The sequence below is a fragment of the Cebus imitator genome, unplaced genomic scaffold (genome assembly GCF_001604975.1).
Source record: "Cebus imitator isolate Cc_AM_T3 unplaced genomic scaffold, Cebus_imitator-1.0 Scaffold242, whole genome shotgun sequence".
Classification (NCBI taxonomy): Eukaryota; Metazoa; Chordata; class Mammalia; order Primates; family Cebidae; genus Cebus; species Cebus imitator.
This window is the reverse complement of record NW_016107557.1, coordinates 611,551-629,319: the sequence shown is the minus strand read 5'-3', so window position 1 is coordinate 629,319 and position 17,769 is coordinate 611,551. Positions and strand designations below refer to the sequence as shown.

Here is a 17,769-nt window from a genome sequence, read left to right as displayed (position 1 = left end):
TGTGGTGGTACACACCTGTAATCCCAGCTACTCAGGAGGCTAAGGCATGAGAATCGCTTGAACCCGGGAGGCAGAGGTTGTAGTAAGCCGAAATCGAGTCATTGCACTCCAGCCTGGGTGACAGAGCAAGACTCCATCTCAAAAAAAAAAAAAATTTAGTTGCAAGACTTTCCTCATTGTTTTATGATACGATTAATAAGCTTGGGATAACTTTACCTTCCTAAAAGGAATGGAGCTATCAAAGGTGATTGGAGTCAATATCTAAAGGGTAGAAAAGGTTTCCACTGGCTAAAATAGAACAATTTGAACATGGAAAAAAAAGTAGCAGTTGGACACATCAAATCAAGTAAAAACATTGTTCACCCTTGGAGGTTGCTAAGAAACTTACTATTCTGAAACTTATAAATTAAGGGAGGGAATCAAACATTTGTAATCAGATGGTTGGAAAAGGCAATTCCTTTTTTTTTTTTAATCAAATAAATAGAGGAGGAATGATAGAATTAGAAAATAATTTTTTTCAATCTCAATGAAATGATAGATCTAGGGTAGGCAATAATTTACTGCTGAAGCCATTAGGGGAAAAGTCGATAGGAGTGTAATGAATGAATCAATCAATTACCTTAGCCCAGCGATCAGTCTTAACACTGAAGTGGGACAAGCAGACATCAGTGTCTTTCTGATGTGGTGAGTTAAAAGAGATACATAGCCCTACTACTGAAGTACTGCCTAAATTAGCAGCTCTCAAATTTTTTGGTTTATAAGCCCTGTACACTTAAAAATTACTGAGGATCCCAGAAAGCTTTTTTGTATGTAATTATGGTAAGTAGCTACTGATATTTACTATATTAGAAATTAAAGCTGAGAATTTTGAAAATATTTTTTAGTTCATTCAGATAAAATTTAGTAAGAGGCTAGCTTTTACATTTTTGCAAATCCCTTTAGAGTCTGGAATTTCAGGAGACAACTGGATTCTCATACCTGTTTCTTCATCCAATATGTTGTGATTTTATTTTGGTTGATAAGTAGCTGTAAAATAAAGGAGTATCTAAATAGCCTTTTTTGATAATTGTAGATATTCCTATTTGTTACTACATCAAAACTCAATAGTGGTAGTTTCTTAAATACTAGTTACTATATGGAATCTGAAACCTTACTGATGAACTTTTTATACTGTATAACATTAAAATCCATTGATCTGTACTTCCTGCATGATTTTATAGTATTTGGAAAATATTGTTTACTAAGGTTATGCAGATCTTGTAATTGTTGAGAATCAAAAAATCACTGCCAATCAGAAAACTCTTGGGAAGAAGTTCATCACACAGTGATCAGTACAAGTGTTTCAGGATTGTAGTTCTTGAAAGTCAGTTTTATTTTTGGCAACAAATACACTGTGCATTATTTCCCTTTAAATCAGCAGTCCCCAACCTTTTTGGCATCAGGGCTGGTTTCATGGAAGACAGTTTTTCCGCAGAAGGAGGGGATGGAATTCCACTTCAGATTATCAGGTGTTAGATTCTCATAAGGAGTGTGCTACCGAGCTTTCTTGCCACTCACCTGCTGTGCAGCCGGTTCCTCACAGGCCGTGGATCGGTAGTGGTTTGTGGCTTGAGGATTGGGGAACTTTGCTTTAAGTGACAGACTCACTTTGTTCATTTTCAAGAAAATGTGTGCCAGATAATCAAGTCTGCATAAGCATAGTTTGTCAGTCATTCAAGACAAAGTGATTTTCTCAGAAAAAATGTGGCCAGTACAGCTCAAAACTCAGAACAGGCATGTCAGTGCTATTCTTGAAGGTGACCATCAGACTTTGTTATGTTGCAGAAATGTTTTGTTATTTCCGATTTCATCACACATCATTTTTTAAAGTGTGTATTCAAGAGCCCAGGTTTAATAAAATTAATTTTCACTGCTTTATCAAGGGCATTCTTAAATAAAACTGGCTTTCCCCTCCTGCCTATTGTATAGTGGTGAAGAATATATGAAGTACTGCCAGTACTATTTAGTGCTGCTACTTTGTATTTGTGATAAGATCCCAGTGTTTTACCTAACGTTGCCTTTGCATCATCAGTGTGAACCTTAAAACAGGGACAGGCAGGCTGAGCACAGTGGCTCAGGCCTATAATCCCAGCACTTTGGGAGGCCAAGAAGGGTGGATCACTTGAGGCCAGGAGTTTGAGACCAGGCCAGCCAACTGGTGAAACCCTGTCCTTTACCAAAAATACAAAAAATTAGCTGGACATGGTGGCATACCCCTGTAATCCCAGCTACTCTGGAGGCTAAGGTATGAGAATCACTTGAACCCCAGAGGTGAAGGTTGCAGTGAGCCAAGATCACACCACTGCATTCCAGCCTGAACGATAAGCAAGACTCCGTCTCAGAAACGGTGGGGGCGTTGGGGGAGGGAGGGGAGAAAAGGGCAAATAACATTTTTTTTATAAAAATATACACTTGGTATTTCCAAAACTGGGCTTATTAGTAATGTTAGGTTTTGTAATTCAGATTGGAATATAACTTTCTGCTTTTTATTTTGCGTAAGTGTTTAAAAATCTTGATAGAACTTTTCTAGCAGCAGTACCTATTGAGAAGCTTTTAGTTCCTTTTGAAAACTGATAGGGCATTTGCATCGGAACAAAGCCCTTTTATTTTAAAGGAAATAAAACCTTTTTACTGGTACTAAGGCTGACTTTCATGCTAGAGTTTATCAGTTGAGATCAAGGTCTAGATTTCTGGCATTCTGTCTTGATACTAATACCCTTTCATCCTTTCAGATATTGCTGATGTTTCTATCAAACAGTGTCAGCAGCGGTATGAGGACATGAAAAATCGTCGTGACAGTGAATATATTTTCAGTGCAGAATTTATAACTGCTGACTGCTCAAAGGTACAGTTTCTCTGGTCGATTTATTTTTTACATTTTTAGCTTGGATAAATAATTTGTTTTAAAAGTCAACTCATTTTTTACTTTTTAACAAAAATTTTTATTCTGTTTTTTTGAGACAGGGTCTCGCTCTGTCACCCAGGCTGGAGTGCAATGGCGTGATCTCAGCTCACTGCAACCTTTGCCTCTCAGGCTCAAGCAATTATTCTGCCTCCCAGCCTCCTGAGTAGCTGGGACTGCAGGCACATGTCACCACACCCAGCTAATTTTTGTGTGTTTTTTTTTGTAGGGACAGGGTTTTGCCATGTTGCCCAGGCTGTCCTCAAACTCCTGAGCTCAAGTGATCTGCTCGCTTCCCATAGTGCTGGGATTACAGGCATGAGTCATGGTTCCCGGCCACCCATTTTTTAAAATGTGTTTTGAAACTTTAAAAACCTTGGGACATGCATTTTCACTTTCGACTGGAAATTCTGTTATGATGAATTCCCTTAAATGACTCACTGAACACTTATAATTTTTTGCTTTTAATAATTTTCATTGAAATTAGTTGTTGCTTTTCTGTTTGGATATCATTTATTTTCCAATATTTTGAAATATAACTGAACTTATACTTTGTTTTGTTCACCTTGTAATTTATTAGTTCCCCAACATATCAGAGCCTATTTGTTTTTTCTAGCTTCCACCTGTTTCTGAATTTCTTATCAAGAACTGCAGAGGCACTTCAGGGGTGAAAGTCTCACCATGAACTTTTTGTTCTTCATTGATTTATTGGCTCATTGAACTGTTAAAGATACCTTTAATCATACACATTTTGTTTGAAATTTGAAAGTGAAAAAGATAAATGGAAGTATACTGCCAGAAAGTTGTAATATCTTTAAAACATTTTTGCATTTTTTAAAAAACGCCAAAGGTCAGATGTTGTTTTTTAATCCAAGTTATTGTTGAATGTCATTTTATTTTAGCTATCAAGTGATGAAAGGATCAACTTGAAATGTCATAATTTGATATATTTTTTAAACATGATTTCAGAATCCCTCGGTTTTTAAATACTGGGAAAATGGGAATAAAATTATTCTATTAAACTAGAATACATGCATGATTTTCATGTGTCCTTTATTGTACAAGGGAAAGGATAGGTTGAAGATTGTGAGGAAAGGGAAAAACCTTATATTCTAGAAATTAATTTACTAAAAAGTGTTTAATTTGTTTTGTAGTTACCTGAAAATCTTAACTCATTTTAATTGGTTTCAGGAACTTCTGATTGACAAATTTCGTGACCCACAAATGTGTTTTGACATCTGCAGTTGTCAGTTTGTCTGTCATTACTCATTTGAGTCCTATGAGCAGGCTGACATGATGCTGAGAAATGCGTGTGAGAGACTTAGCCCTGGGGGCTATTTTATTGGTACTACTCCCAATAGCTTTGAATTGATGTAAGTGTTTTTAAATATATTGTGGTTTGTGAAATATTCAGTATTAAGTAGCAAATGTTTATCAGAGATAGATTCTATAAAAATATGCTATTTTAATCTTATAAGTGTGGAACACTTTCATAAGATATTTGGGTAGACATTCAGAATTTACGTTCAAAAGGCAAATTTACAGATGAACTTTTAAAAGTCCATCTTTATGTGTAAGCTAGAGACTTAAGTTATAGTGATAGACAAACTGCAGGTCAGACACATACTTAACAGCTGTCATGGGACAGAATGATACCTTCTTCCAGCTTAATTTTATTGGTGTGACTGTTAGTGATCTTTTAGTATATTGCTTCTTAAAAGTAGCTCAGATCAAGAGAGTACAGTGGCTCACACCTGTAATCACAACATTTTGGGAGGCCAAGGCAGAAGGATTGCTTGAGGCCAGGAGTTTGAGACCAGCCTGGACAACATAGTGAGACCTTGTCTCTACAAAAAAATTTACCAATTAGCCAGGCATGGTGGCATGCCCCTGTAGTCCTTACTCGGGAGACTGAGCCCAGGAGTTGGGGGCTGTAGTGAGTTATGGTCACACCAGCACACTCCAGCCTGAGTGACAGAGTAAGATCCTGTCACTTAAAAAAAAATCCCAGATCTAACTAAAAAGCTAATCAAGTGTTCATCATGTAGTTTTTCACATGCATAGTCTGATCAAAATAAGTCTAATCACAATTTTAATTTTTAAATTTTGTTTGGGGGACAACCTTGATAGAAGACGCCTTGAAGCTTCAGAAACAGAATCATTTGGAAATGAAATATATACTGTGAAATTTCAGAAGAAAGGAGATTATCCTTTATTTGGCTGCAAATATGACTTCAACTTGGAAGGTGTTGTGAATGTCCCAGAATTCTTGGTCTATTTTCCATTACTAAATGAGTAAGAAGTCATTAATCTGTTCCGTCTTTTCTTTTTGTCTTAAGGGAAAGAAAAAGGGGGAAAAGCAATATTTCTTTTACTTTTATTTTAAATGGGGGCCTAAGAAAAAGTACAATCTTGTTTTTTTTGTTTTTTGTTTGTTTTTTAAAAAAAGACTAGCCTCAAATCTAGGGGATTGGTGCCATAGGTCTTATATAGCCTAACTTAATTAGTTTTCCTTCATTCCTGGGATTTTTTAATCCTATGGGTGAAAAAGGGGATCAGTTGCTTTAGCTTGTGGCGCAAAATGCCTGACACTGCAAATAGCAAAAGTTTTTTTTTTAGTGACTGCTGGAAACTTTGATGATAAACAGTGAGGCTTCATAAATCAAAGATCTTCCTGTTGACAGAGATGAATATTAAAAGTTGTTTGCATTTTACTATAGCTTTGAAATTGCCTGTGTCTCACAGGCAATGTTGATGATAAAATCCTGATTCAGGAACATATTCTCCCATGTGCCTGAATTCCTAGGAGTCCTGACAAACTGTAGACACAGGAAAATCAGGGGGGTAACTGGGCCTTATCAGGTAAGGCTTTAAGGCATTGTAATACAACTTGGTTTCCGGAGTTTCCTTGATGGGAGACTATAAATGTCAGCTTAAATATAGGCCATGTCATACTTTATTGAACTTGATTTTCTACTTTTTAAAACAAAAATCTTTTGTTTTAAATATTAACTGAGTAAAAGAAGAAGGTTATTGTCTGCTTATTTTTGCTTGGTGATTATTTGATTTGTAACTCAGTCTGTAAAATTAGGGGTACAGTATTTTCAGGAGTTTTATAATAGCTTATTATTAGCATTGTGACTGAACATGAGGAAAGTACTGTGCATAATTTTATAAGTATAAACCATTTACAAAATTTAAAAATACCAATTTCCTTTTAGTTTTTAATTTTTAAAACTAATAAACTTTGGGGAAATGTTATTGCTCTTCAACTTTATTTTAAAAAGAACTTAATTGTGGAATGTTGTTGAGTATGTTTAATATGTTAGCTTGAGATTTTAGTTAACTGACTTGGTGATTTTAGTATAATCCAAAAGGTAAAGAATAAAACAAAAGATTTGTTTTAAGTGCTAAGCAAGAACTAGCAGTCTTGTTTTTGTTTTAACTGAAATTACCTGATGATGGTAAATCTGAGTCATCACTTTAATATCTGATTTTTTTAAAAGACTATTTATTGAAACAGTATTGGAGGAAATAGAATATGAAAATGTGTAGGGGTTTTTGAGATGCCTTTTTGCCATTTCATTAAGAAACTGAACAGAAATAAGTTTTTTATGTGGCAAAACCTATTCAAATTGGGTCTCAATTCTTTGAATCATGTTATTTTTTAGATGTAAAACTTGGTTTCATTTCTAAAGGCTTATTTTAGAGATTTACAAAAGAAAATGAACTGCCTGGAATAAAAGACTTATTTTTCTCATGTTGCATTTCCAAGGAGGGTTAATTGAAGTAACAGAATCCTGCCTTATTTATATCTCTTACATAGAAACCTCAGCAGCCCTCCAGTGTTTACCCTTACCCTATCTCCTCAAATGCCACCCTGTATACAAGCCCTCCCACCTAACTTTCCTCCCTCCCTTCCACTCTTGTTTTATCTGCTGCCTGAAGTCATCTCCAAATACCCTCTTGCTGTCTACAGATATATAATTATAAACTTGGCAGATGCAGTGAGGAAAAAAAATACCTGAGAGTCTAACAGAGAGACGTAATGTAATTGAAGATTTAAGGAAGACACTTGTAAAGTGATGTTTGAGTCAGGATCTAAAGGATGGAATAGTAGGTGGGCAGCTGAAGACTGAGAGGGAAGAATGCTCCTGACAAGAGGACAGTGTGTGTGAGGGCCTTGCAGTGGGAACGCCAGGCTAGTCCGGGATGCCGAAAGAAGGCCCATCATGACTGATCATGGGGGATGTCCCAAAATGAGGGAGCATTCCGTTACAGATGAATATCTTAGGGACCATGTTCTGTGTCCTTAGTGCACTGGAGCCCAGTGGAGGGTGTTAAGGAAGGTAGTGACATGACTCAGGTCCATATTTCTGAAAGCTTAATCTGGCTGCGACTGGAAAATTCATTGAGGGAGAGTTAAGAATGGAAGCAGGGGCCAAGCAAAATGAGTTTTTGGACTGGTACCACTGAGTGGTGATCGTGACTGAAGCAGCAGGATTGTGCCAAATGCAGGAGGTAAGAAGTGAACCTATTTGAAATTGATGTTTTATAGGTAAAGTAGAGAGGACTTAGTGATGTGTATTGAGCACAGTGGGTAAAAGAGGGGGAGATGGCATGGGTCATTAGATGGATTTACTGAAATGACAGACACTGGCAGAAAAAGAGTAGTGATATTCAGCCTTAGATGTGGGAAGTTAGAAAGTGCCAGTGACTCATACAGGTGAAGATTTTTTTTTTTTTTTTTTTTGAGACGGAGTTTCGCTCTTGTTACCCAGGCTGGAGTGCAATGGCGCGATCTCGGCTCACCGCAACCTCCGCCTCCTGGGTTCAGGCAATTCTCCTGCCTCAGCCTCCTGAGTAGCTGGGATTACAGGCACGTGCCACCATGCCCAGCTAATTTTTTGTATTTTTAGTAGAGACGGGGTTTCACCATGTTGACCAGGATGGTCTCGATCTCTTAACCTCGTGATCCACCCGCCTCGGCCTCCCAAAGTGCTGGGATTACAGGCTTGAGCCACCGCGCCAGGCAGGTGAAGATTTTTAATAAGCAGTACAATCAGTGAGTGACTAGAGAGAGCTGAACTACAGATAGCTCAAAGGTGGAAGAGAGTAGGGCTCTGGGCCGAACTCTTCAGAATCTTGAAGTTTAAAAGTTGGGTTAAAAAAAAAAAAAAGGAAACCTGCAAGTAAAAAGGAAAAAAAACTGCAAAGAAGCAGTCCATGGTGGGGAAAAATTAATAGTTTTTCTTGCCAGAGAAGGCAAGAGATGAAAGTGAATCTTTAAGAAAGAAGTCAGCAGCTATTTTCAGTGCTGCTGTGAGAGATCAAGTAGAGTAAAATGGAATCAGTAGAAAAGAGTTTCTGCAGCTCTTCTTCCCTATCTCATCACTCCGGAGACTCTTTCATTTGCTTCCTGACCTATGTGTTATACTAAAAGAGCTATCTGAAACCCCCTGAGATTTAGAATGCATATGTCTTTTAGGTATGATATGTTATTTTTGATTCATTTTTTATTACTCTGTTGTGAATTTATGAAGGAAATGGTAGCTTTTTTAGTTAAGTCCAGAAGATGTCACTGTTGTACAAAAGTCAGTTGAGGAATTACAAACATTTTGGAAGCTTTTTCATTAAGTATTCTTTTTTGGACAGAATGGCAAAGAAATACAATATGAAACTAGTCTACAAAAAAACGTTTCGGGAATTTTACGAAGAAAAGATTAAGAACAATGAAAATAAAATGCTGTTAAAACGAATGCAGGCCTTGGAGGTGAGTTTTTAGAAAAGATGTAAAAATTCTAGTCATGGTGAACTTGTTCGGCTGTTCTTGAGATCCTTGCTAGGCCATCTGGACATGAAGTAATTATGTGTATTGCACCCTTCAGCACCTAGGACAGAGCTTGAAGCAGAAACTGCATGATGAGTGTTCAGTAAATACTTGATGAAGGAATGCTGTTACCAAATTTTGTTTTCTAGATAGTACTGCTTTAAAATAGGATTTCTCAACCTCAGAACGGTTGACATTTTGTTCTGGATAATTTCTTGCTGTGAAATGCTGTGCATTGTAGGAGATGCAGTAGCATTCCTGGCTTATACCCACTAGATGCCTTCTATAGAAACACCCTTGTCCTCAGTTATGGTAACCAAAAAACTGTCTCCAGACATTGCCAAGTGTTCTCTGGTGGGCAAAATTGCCCCAAGTTGAGAACCAGTTCTTTACAACAGTGTCTTTTGGTTACGAGAGTAATTTAGAACCTTCCTGGCCAGTGTCCACCCAAGCTCGTACCATGCATAATTTCATTGTACGGTAATTCTTTAGCAGGGTTCCAGTCTTTTAGACTGTATTCTTGCTGAGACTCTCCTGTCCTAATGCAGCAGTGAAGGTATCTATATAAACTTCACACAGCCATTGATTGTTTTTCCTTTTTCTCCTTATCAGACAATATCTGGTTGGACAGACCTAAAATATTCAGTGAACATTTTTTTTATTGATCAGTAGAATCATATTCATCAAATGGATATTAAACTTCTTTAGAGCATTTATTCAGTTTAAGTACTTTAAGCGCTTAACCTTATAATTACTTCCATGAAGTAGGCAGAATGGTAACTTTTCACTTTTTTTTCCTATTTTTTTTTTTTTTTTTAAATGACAGGGTCTTGCTCTGTTGCCAGGCTGGAGTGCAGTGATGCAATCAGAGCCCTCTGAGGCCTTCACCTTCTGGACTCCAGTGATTCTCCCACCTCAGCCTCCTGAGTACCTATGACTACAGGCGTGTGTCACCACACCTTGTTCATTTTTAAACTTTTTGTACTGGTGGGGTTTCACCATGTTGTCCAGGCTAGTCTCAAACTACTGGCCTCGTCAAGCAATCCTCCGGCCTTGGCCTCCCATAGTACTGGGATTATAGGTATGAACCACTGCACCTGGCCACTTTTCACATTTAAGTGGGCAGCCTGAGGCTCAGAGGATAAATGACTTGCTCAAGGCAATATAGCTACTGACCCTTAGAGTTTCTTCAGTTTTTGTAGATGGTATTCAAACAAAAGTCTCCTGTTGAAGTTGTACCTACACCCAGCCACTCCCACATGTCGAGTAGGAAGACTTTCTGTAAATTCTAAATTGTCTTTTGAGATACATAATCAATAAAATGTTATATTCATTATTAGTTATATTTTCTACACTTTAGATCTAAGAATGTTTTTATTGTCTTTATCTTAGGAAGGGAGGCTTGTTTTGTTTGTCTTGAGGAAGAGGATAAAACTAGCAAAACCATGTGTGAATAACTTCCCCCACAACCCCACAAACACATGCATTACCTTTAGCATATTGCCTTTATTTGATGGTGTTTTGCATGACAATGATCAATTATTTAGCCTTTCTCTTAGCATACAGGTAATGAATTCACTTGTGTAATTTATGTCAAAATGTACTTAGGTAGTAGGGTGTGGGATAACAAGAATTTCATGGCATGTTATTCCAGTGAATAATGTAGTCCTTGGTGGAAATTTTAGTATTACAGAAGCTTGCCAAATGCAGTGAGTATATAAAGGGCCTTTTGGGAAGAAAGAAGACTGGAAGAGACTGAAAGAGGACAGGCAGAGAAACCTGAGAGCACAAGGGATGTTGGACGAACTAGTACTAATGGCTTTCACATTTTTTCAACAATCTTTCTTCTCTCCCAGTACTGCCCTTGAGGATATGACCTGTTTAGCATGGCTGTCTGGGGACAGAAGCAGTAATAACATGCAGTTTGAAAATTTATTTGGTTTTCCTATTTCTTGACCAAGTCACTCTGGTGGGCCAGTAAAGGACTTGGAGCAGGAAAGGACATGACCAAATAAGAGTTAGGAAGGACACTGGTTGGGTGGCATAATGGAAGATGTTTTGGAGGGATGTTGAAACCAGACCAAAGGTGGAAAGAGCAGTCAGATGCCACTGCTTTCGACCAGGTCATAGGTTTAAATGGATCTGTTTCTGGATATTTGCCATAAAAAGTCTTTTCCTGAAGCATTCAGCTTTCATCTGGGTTCAGCACTAGAACCAATAAAACTTTTCTGCTTTCCTGGAGTGTTGGAACAGAGAGAAGAAAGAATGAAAATTTATGTAGGCCATGGAACTTTAGGTCCTGATGCCTGTGTTCTTTTTTTCACCAGCAAACATATGCTAGGGACAGTTCTGGAATAGTAACTCCTTTTAGGGAAGACACTAAGATATATATGTTTTAAGATGTTTGGGGCCAGGCATGGTGGCTTACGCCTGTAACCTCAGCACTTTGGGAGGCCGAGGCGAGCAGATCACCTGAGGTCAAGAGTTTGAGACCAGCGGGCCAACATGGTGAAACCCCATCTCTACTAAAAATACAAAATTAGCTGGGATTACAGGAGGCTGAGGCAGGAAAATCGCCTGAATCCAGGAAGTGGAGGTTGCAGTGATTGGAAATTGTGCCACTGCACTCCAGCCTGAGTGAGAAAACTGAAACTCCATCTCAAAAAATGAGTTTTAAAAAACAATGATGTTTTGTAGCTTTATAATCATGTTTTGGTTGGTTTTTTGAAATGATCAGTAGAGGAGAGAAATGGTATCCAGTAATAAGCAGATAATCACATGGAGGATAAGTTGAAGAATAAGTTTACAACAAAATAGTTTGGCAGGCATTCAAAAATGAAGTTCTGAAGCTTTGTGATATGGTAAAACTACAGCATGTGGAATTAAAGTTAAAAAAATCTGATTGATAGTCTGTGTTCTTTATCACATCCCTGTGTTGGGATGTGATACAAAGTAAGGTGGCTTGTGCTAATGATATGGCAGTCCCAAATAGCTGAACACTTTTAAAACAGTACATAAATAGGTTAATTTCTAATGCCTGAACTTGCTGCCGGATGTTTATAAAGAAAAGAGACAAAGATATTGTAAAGCAGATATTCATAGATCGTTTTCTTAAAAGTTTATTAGGGAGTTGTAAGTTTAAAGTGTTTCCTTTTTAGCTGGTTTGTTGTAGTAAGACAAAGAATTATAAATGAATTATATTATTAAAAAATATAAACTTCGTGGAGTAGATGGTTCTATTAACTATTTTATGTAATTTATTGTATTTTTATTTACATGTATGTGGTTTGTCTTTTGAGGAGGTAGTGGGGGAGACAGAGTCTCTCTCTGTCACCCAAGCTGGAGTGCACTGGCACCATCTTGGCTCGTTGCATGTCCTCCCCACTGAGTCCCCCCAACTTCTCCCGACCCTGGCTCAAGTGATCATTTCACTTCAGCCTTCTGAGTAGCTGGGACTAAAGGTGTGCACCACCATGCCTGGCTACTTTTTGTATTTTTTTTGTAGATACAAGATGTTGACATGTTGCACAGGTTAGTCTCGAACCCCTGAGCTCAAGTGATCTGCCTGCCTCGGCCTCCCAAAGTGCCGGGATTACAGGCGTGAGCCACTGAGCCAGGCCTGATTTACATGTATTAAAAGGCATAATGCAAATACTATAAAGGGATATCACTTAAAATGGATTGAAAATAGCACTTGAAGTAATTTGAATAAACATTTGGCCAGCATACCTTTAAAAACAGCATGTTTTTCTGACCCTTCTCCAGAGTCTTATGTAAATATGGGAAATGTCTATATTTTGGAGGCTGGATTATTAAACAGGGTTCTATGTTGACTTGACTTTTTAATTTGTATTATTTGTAATTGCCCTTTATGCTTTTCATGGCTATTAAATCACTGTTATTTTAATATTTAGCTCTTTTTATGACATCTTTAAGCTCTGTATTTGTGACATACAAAGTCTTTGGCTAGCAGTAGAGAAGGTGCAGGTGTTTGCTGCTAAATGGTTCTTGGTGGTGACTAAATTATGTAGCTTATTCCAGCTATGAATATCCTAAGATTGTGATAAAAGTTGACCATAAGACTGTATGTGGTGGCTTACACCTATGATCTTAGCACTTTGGGAGGCTGAAGTGTGAGGATTCTTTGAGCCTAGGAGTTTAAGACCAGCCTGGGCAACATACTGAGACCTTGGCTCTACAAAAAAAGTTTTAAAAATTAGCCAGCATGGTGGCTTTTGCCTATAGTCACAGCTACCCAAGAGCCTGAGGTGGGAGAATCACTTGAGCTAGGGAGGCCAGGGTTGCAGTGAGCAGAGATCCTGCCACTGCAGTACAGCCTGGGAAACAGAGCAAGATTGTTGCAAAAAAGTTGCTGGTTTAAGAGAGGATTCCTCCTTTATTTATTTATTTTTAATATTTGAAAAGTATGTGTAGTTTACATTCCTGAAATAGTACTTATGGACTATCCTCCTAATTATGGTATTTCAGTGATTTAGTGTGTTTATTTCTGAATTGCAAATTTCAATGTATTATTGTAACTAGGACTTTTCCTCGGTTTCCACAGCCATATCCTGCAAATGAGAATTCTAAACTTGTCTCTGAGAAGGTGGATGACTATGAACATGCAGCAAAGTACATGAAGAACAGTCAAGTAAGGTTACCTTTGGTGAGTTTTCATTTCTGAAAGTATTTTATAGTGAATGAAAAACATGCATTATGTGAAGACATCGGAAATTATTTCAGTTGTTTACAATACTTGGGCTCACTGACTTACAAATCAATTCTTTCCCCTAAGTTATGCTGACTTCTTATAACCACAGAATATGGACTAACACTTATTTCAGTGGACTAAGAATGGAGTACTATATCTGAGGCAGTGAGGATAGAGAAAAAATTACAGGCTTGGCGTGCAAGTTGCCTGCTAATGTAGGCACCAATGAATCACAGCGTTTCATACATAGAATTCAGGGGTCCAGGAATTTAAATGGGAAAATATTACATCTCTTCACTTCTGTGTAAAGTTTACATTTCAGAAATGATGAATACAACAGTACAACAGTGGTATTAGCTGCTGCTATGACTTTGTCATCAGTAGAAATTACAGATATTTTCATAGGACATTTTTGCTAATATCTTAGAATATTGTTTTCATTTATCACATCTGGAAAATTATGTCACTAGAACTGCCAGTAGATCTTGTTATTATAGTTAATGGTGTGTGCAAAGCAACACATTTTTAATATTTTGATAGCTACATTAATATAATTTATTTCCTTTGTGTGGTATGCATTTTGTTATTCCTTTGAAAAAAACACTAAAATTGTATTTTTTCCACCAGTGCTCTTTGATGTTTTCATTTTCCAAATTAAGAATATAAGATAGATGCATTTTCCAGTTACACGCACACACTGTGCCCTCTTCACACACATTCACCCTTTGGTTGAGAATTCACAGGTTAGAGAATATGGCAGGAGGATTAAAGTATGAGGAGATGGCTTTCAAAGTTAATCTCACTGATTTTTATGCTCAGATCACAATATGATTAACAGTGAATTGAATGTGTATTTACAGTGAAGTTAGAGTCTTTTGGCCTTCTCTGCCCATTATGTAGAAATAAGCATATGTTTATTTCCATATTTATTCTAAAATTTTCTTTTTCTCTTTTATAATTTTAGGGAACCTTAAGTAAATCAGAATGGGAAGCTACAAGTGAGTATATCATCAGCATAGGTTAACCGATAATTTCAAAGGTCCTGTTTCAAAGTGGTCGATAAAACCTGAAAAAAGGCTGGGCGCAGCGGCTCACACCCATAATCTCAGTATTTTGGGATGCCGAGACAGACAGATTCCTTGAGCCCAGAAGTTCAGACTAGTCTGAGTAACATGGCAAATGCTCATCTCTACCAAAAATATGAAACAATTAGCCAGGCCTGGTGGCACATGCCTGTAGTCCAGCTACTCAGGAGGCTGAGGCGGGGATGATTGCTTGAGCCTGGGAAGTCAAGGCTGCAGTGAGCTGTAATCACACTACTGCACTCCAATCTGCGACACAGTGAGACCCTGTCTCAAAAAAAAAAAATCTGGCACATTTAAGGTTTTCTGGCACATTTAAGGTTGTGTTTGTGTTTCCACACACATACCTGTATTTCTACATATGTCTAATCCTCCTTGCTTGCACAGCTGTATAGTGCCAAGAGAAGATATATTGTACACAGGGTCTTGCTCAGGATAAACTTTAGTGAGCATATGTAAACATTGTCATTGTCTATTTGTTACTAAGGGGCCATCTGTATTTGAAGTGTTTACTTCAGATTTCTAGTGAAATTTTTGGCTTATAGAATACTTGCATGTCTTTTTTTATTCTGGCCACTCTGATGTGACCGTGAAGGCATAATACTAGAACATTCAATGAAGCATCCATGAGCAGGGTGTGTTAGAGGTGTGCACGATAGGGGACAAGTGTGGTGCAGAAATATTCTGAAGTGAAATTTCTGTGTTCAGAAGAGAGGCCAGCAGCACATCAAATCTGGGAAGGCCTGTGGTTCTTCAGCAGTGGGTGTTGAGGAAGTCAGGTCACAGAGTCTCGCTGTTACCATAGGAATCCCCATATATGGGTGGTTGTTGATCTTGAGGCACAAGTGGTCATTAAGGACAATCTATTTGATAAACATTACTGATTTACATGAAGTTCTGTGAAAGGTAAAGAAAAATAAAGATGTTACATTCTACCTTCTAGAAATGTACACTCTAATGGAACAGGCACAGATAAACATACTACTAGGTGAACTTTTAATTGCTAATGTTACTGTAGTGGGAAACAAAGGTGAAGAAGAGCTTAATGAAAACTAATGAAATCTGGGAGGTAGTAATAATATTAGTGTTGAACACGTGCAGGCATGTGTAAATCATTTCATCCTTATAGTAACTCACATGTTGTAACTCATGTAATCCTCACAACGACTTTATGAGTAGAGTATTATATCTCCTTTCACAGATGAGAAAACTAACAACTTAGCTAAGGTCACAGAGCTAACCTGTGGTTAGCTTACCTAAGTGATCTGTCATCTTAACCATGGTTTCATGGAAGCCTGGCAAAAGGAAAATTTAGTAAGACTTCCTGAGTTGGATAGAGAAGAAAAGGAAAGGAGTCAAGCAAGACCAGTATTTTGAGGCTATTTGTCTCTGAACATTGGTACCATTACTAGAAATGGAACCGGAGGGTGTTTTACACATGTGATCATCCTTGACACACTGGTAAGCATGTGCCTGAACTATTGATTTTATTACTTTTTGCCTGCAGTGGAGACTGGTTACCTGTCTTAGATACCTGCTAGTCCTAAAGTACGGTGTAAATTTTGATCAAGGATCATCATGATGATGGTACTGGCTGTGGCTTAGAACTGTATTTTAATATTATTAAGGGTGGACTTTAGTCATAATGTACGAATGAAAAATTAGATGGCCCCACACAGTTGGAAGAGATGGGTTGGACATGTAAAAAGAGCAATGGCCAAATTGCAGCTAGGGTATAGGACCCCAGGATTGTTTGGCTCTTTGGTGAATTGCACTGTTCTATGCTAGAGGACTTTGTGGGTTAGAGCATATCTTGCATGGCATCGTTGAGTCTAAAAGGCCCAAGGTACACTTCAGAATTCTACTGGTCTGATCATTAAGCTATCACCAGAGTCACCTCACCTCTAGAAGACAGCTTTAAATGAGAAAGGAGATAATTGCTGTTGATTTGTTTCTGGAAGTGGAAGTGGTTCACGATTTGATTTTTTAAAATCCCAATTGAAATGCCTGCATAGAAGGCATTTTATACAATAAGTGGGACTTTTCAGGAGTTTCCAGTTAGAAAGAAAGTTACTAATTATGTATTGAAAATCAGACTCTAGCATGACTAAACGAAGACAGGACAGGACTGAAGGGTTGTTTGCAATTGGTATGGGCATGTTGCGGGTGGCTTTTGGCAGGGCTGGACTGCACAAAGGTCACAAAGAGTAGGGGACAGCATGAGTTATACTGACCAGCTGTGAGTGCTGACGTGCTGTGCATGCTGATGTGCTGCAAGTGCTGGGGACTGTTTTTTCTCCTTACCTTCTGGCAAGAGCAGCAGGGTTGATGAACACCCTTCCTGTTTTCTGTTCTATCACTGTGCTGCTAGCCACACTTCAACTAAAAGAAATTGGAAACTGGCAAATAAGGAGCAGAGAATAGCCTGACCAAAGTAGCATGTTGGAAAGACTGCTGTGGTATTCCTGTACCAATTGGGTTGAAAGAGCAAGAAGCTGGAGTCTTAGGAGGCTATCAAGGAGTTAGCTGTGTTCATCTACCCTCCCTTCAAAAGTCATCTCAAGGAGTGAGAACTCCCGCTTAGATGGACTTGATCTTGACTCACTGTTGAGTATCCTGAAACATGCCCCAAATATCCTTGTGATGTTTTCGGGATTTGTCACCTTTTGAGGTATTTTCTTGCCTTAAAATCTATTGGCATTTTATTAGAAGGTATACAGGCATACCTTGGGGATGTATCTCCAGTGAGCAGGAGGCCTCACTCCTTGAGATGACTTTTGATGGGAGGGTAGATGAACACAGCTAACTGCCTGATAGCCTTGCAGGACTCCAGCTTCTTGCTCTTCCAACCCAATTTGTACAGGTGTACCATAGCAGTCTTTCCAAAATACTACTTTGGTTATGCTACTCTCTGCTCCTTATTTACCAGTTTCCAGTCAGTATCTTTTAGTTGAAATGAAATTTGGCTAACAGCACAGTGATAGGACAGAAAACAGGCAGGGGCCTGTTTATCATAGAAAGTCAAAGCATGCTGAGCCATGCAGTCATCACCATTATAAAGCAAGTCACCGATATTGTTTGGTCTCCCAGTGCATATAAAAGTTAGGTTGCCGGGCGCGGTGGCTCAAGCCTGTAATCCCAGCACTTTGGGAGGCCGAGGCGGGTGGATCGCGAGGTCAAGAGATCGAGACCATCCTGGTCAACA

General features: G+C 38.3%; 1 protein-coding gene and 1 long non-coding RNA gene across 2 annotated transcripts in view; both read left to right on the top strand.

Moving 5' to 3' along the window:
* The window catches only part of RNMT (RNA guanine-7 methyltransferase), a 44,192-nt gene that overhangs the window by 18,143 nt on the left and 8,280 nt on the right, over positions 1 to 17,769 (top strand). Inside the window, exons 6-11 of the mRNA XM_037727844.1 lie at positions 2,759 to 2,884; positions 4,133 to 4,314; positions 5,072 to 5,236; positions 8,597 to 8,714; positions 13,336 to 13,437; positions 14,447 to 14,480. Of these exons, the coding sequence (XP_037583772.1) occupies positions 2,759 to 2,884; positions 4,133 to 4,314; positions 5,072 to 5,236; positions 8,597 to 8,714; positions 13,336 to 13,437; positions 14,447 to 14,480 (727 nt within the window). The remainder of the gene's footprint in view (positions 1 to 2,758; positions 2,885 to 4,132; positions 4,315 to 5,071; positions 5,237 to 8,596; positions 8,715 to 13,335; positions 13,438 to 14,446; positions 14,481 to 17,769) is intronic.
* Positions 5,245 to 8,150, top strand: LOC108282523. Its single transcript, XR_001816451.2, has 2 exons — positions 5,245 to 7,667; positions 7,978 to 8,150. It is a non-coding gene; the product is annotated as an uncharacterized LOC108282523 (long non-coding RNA).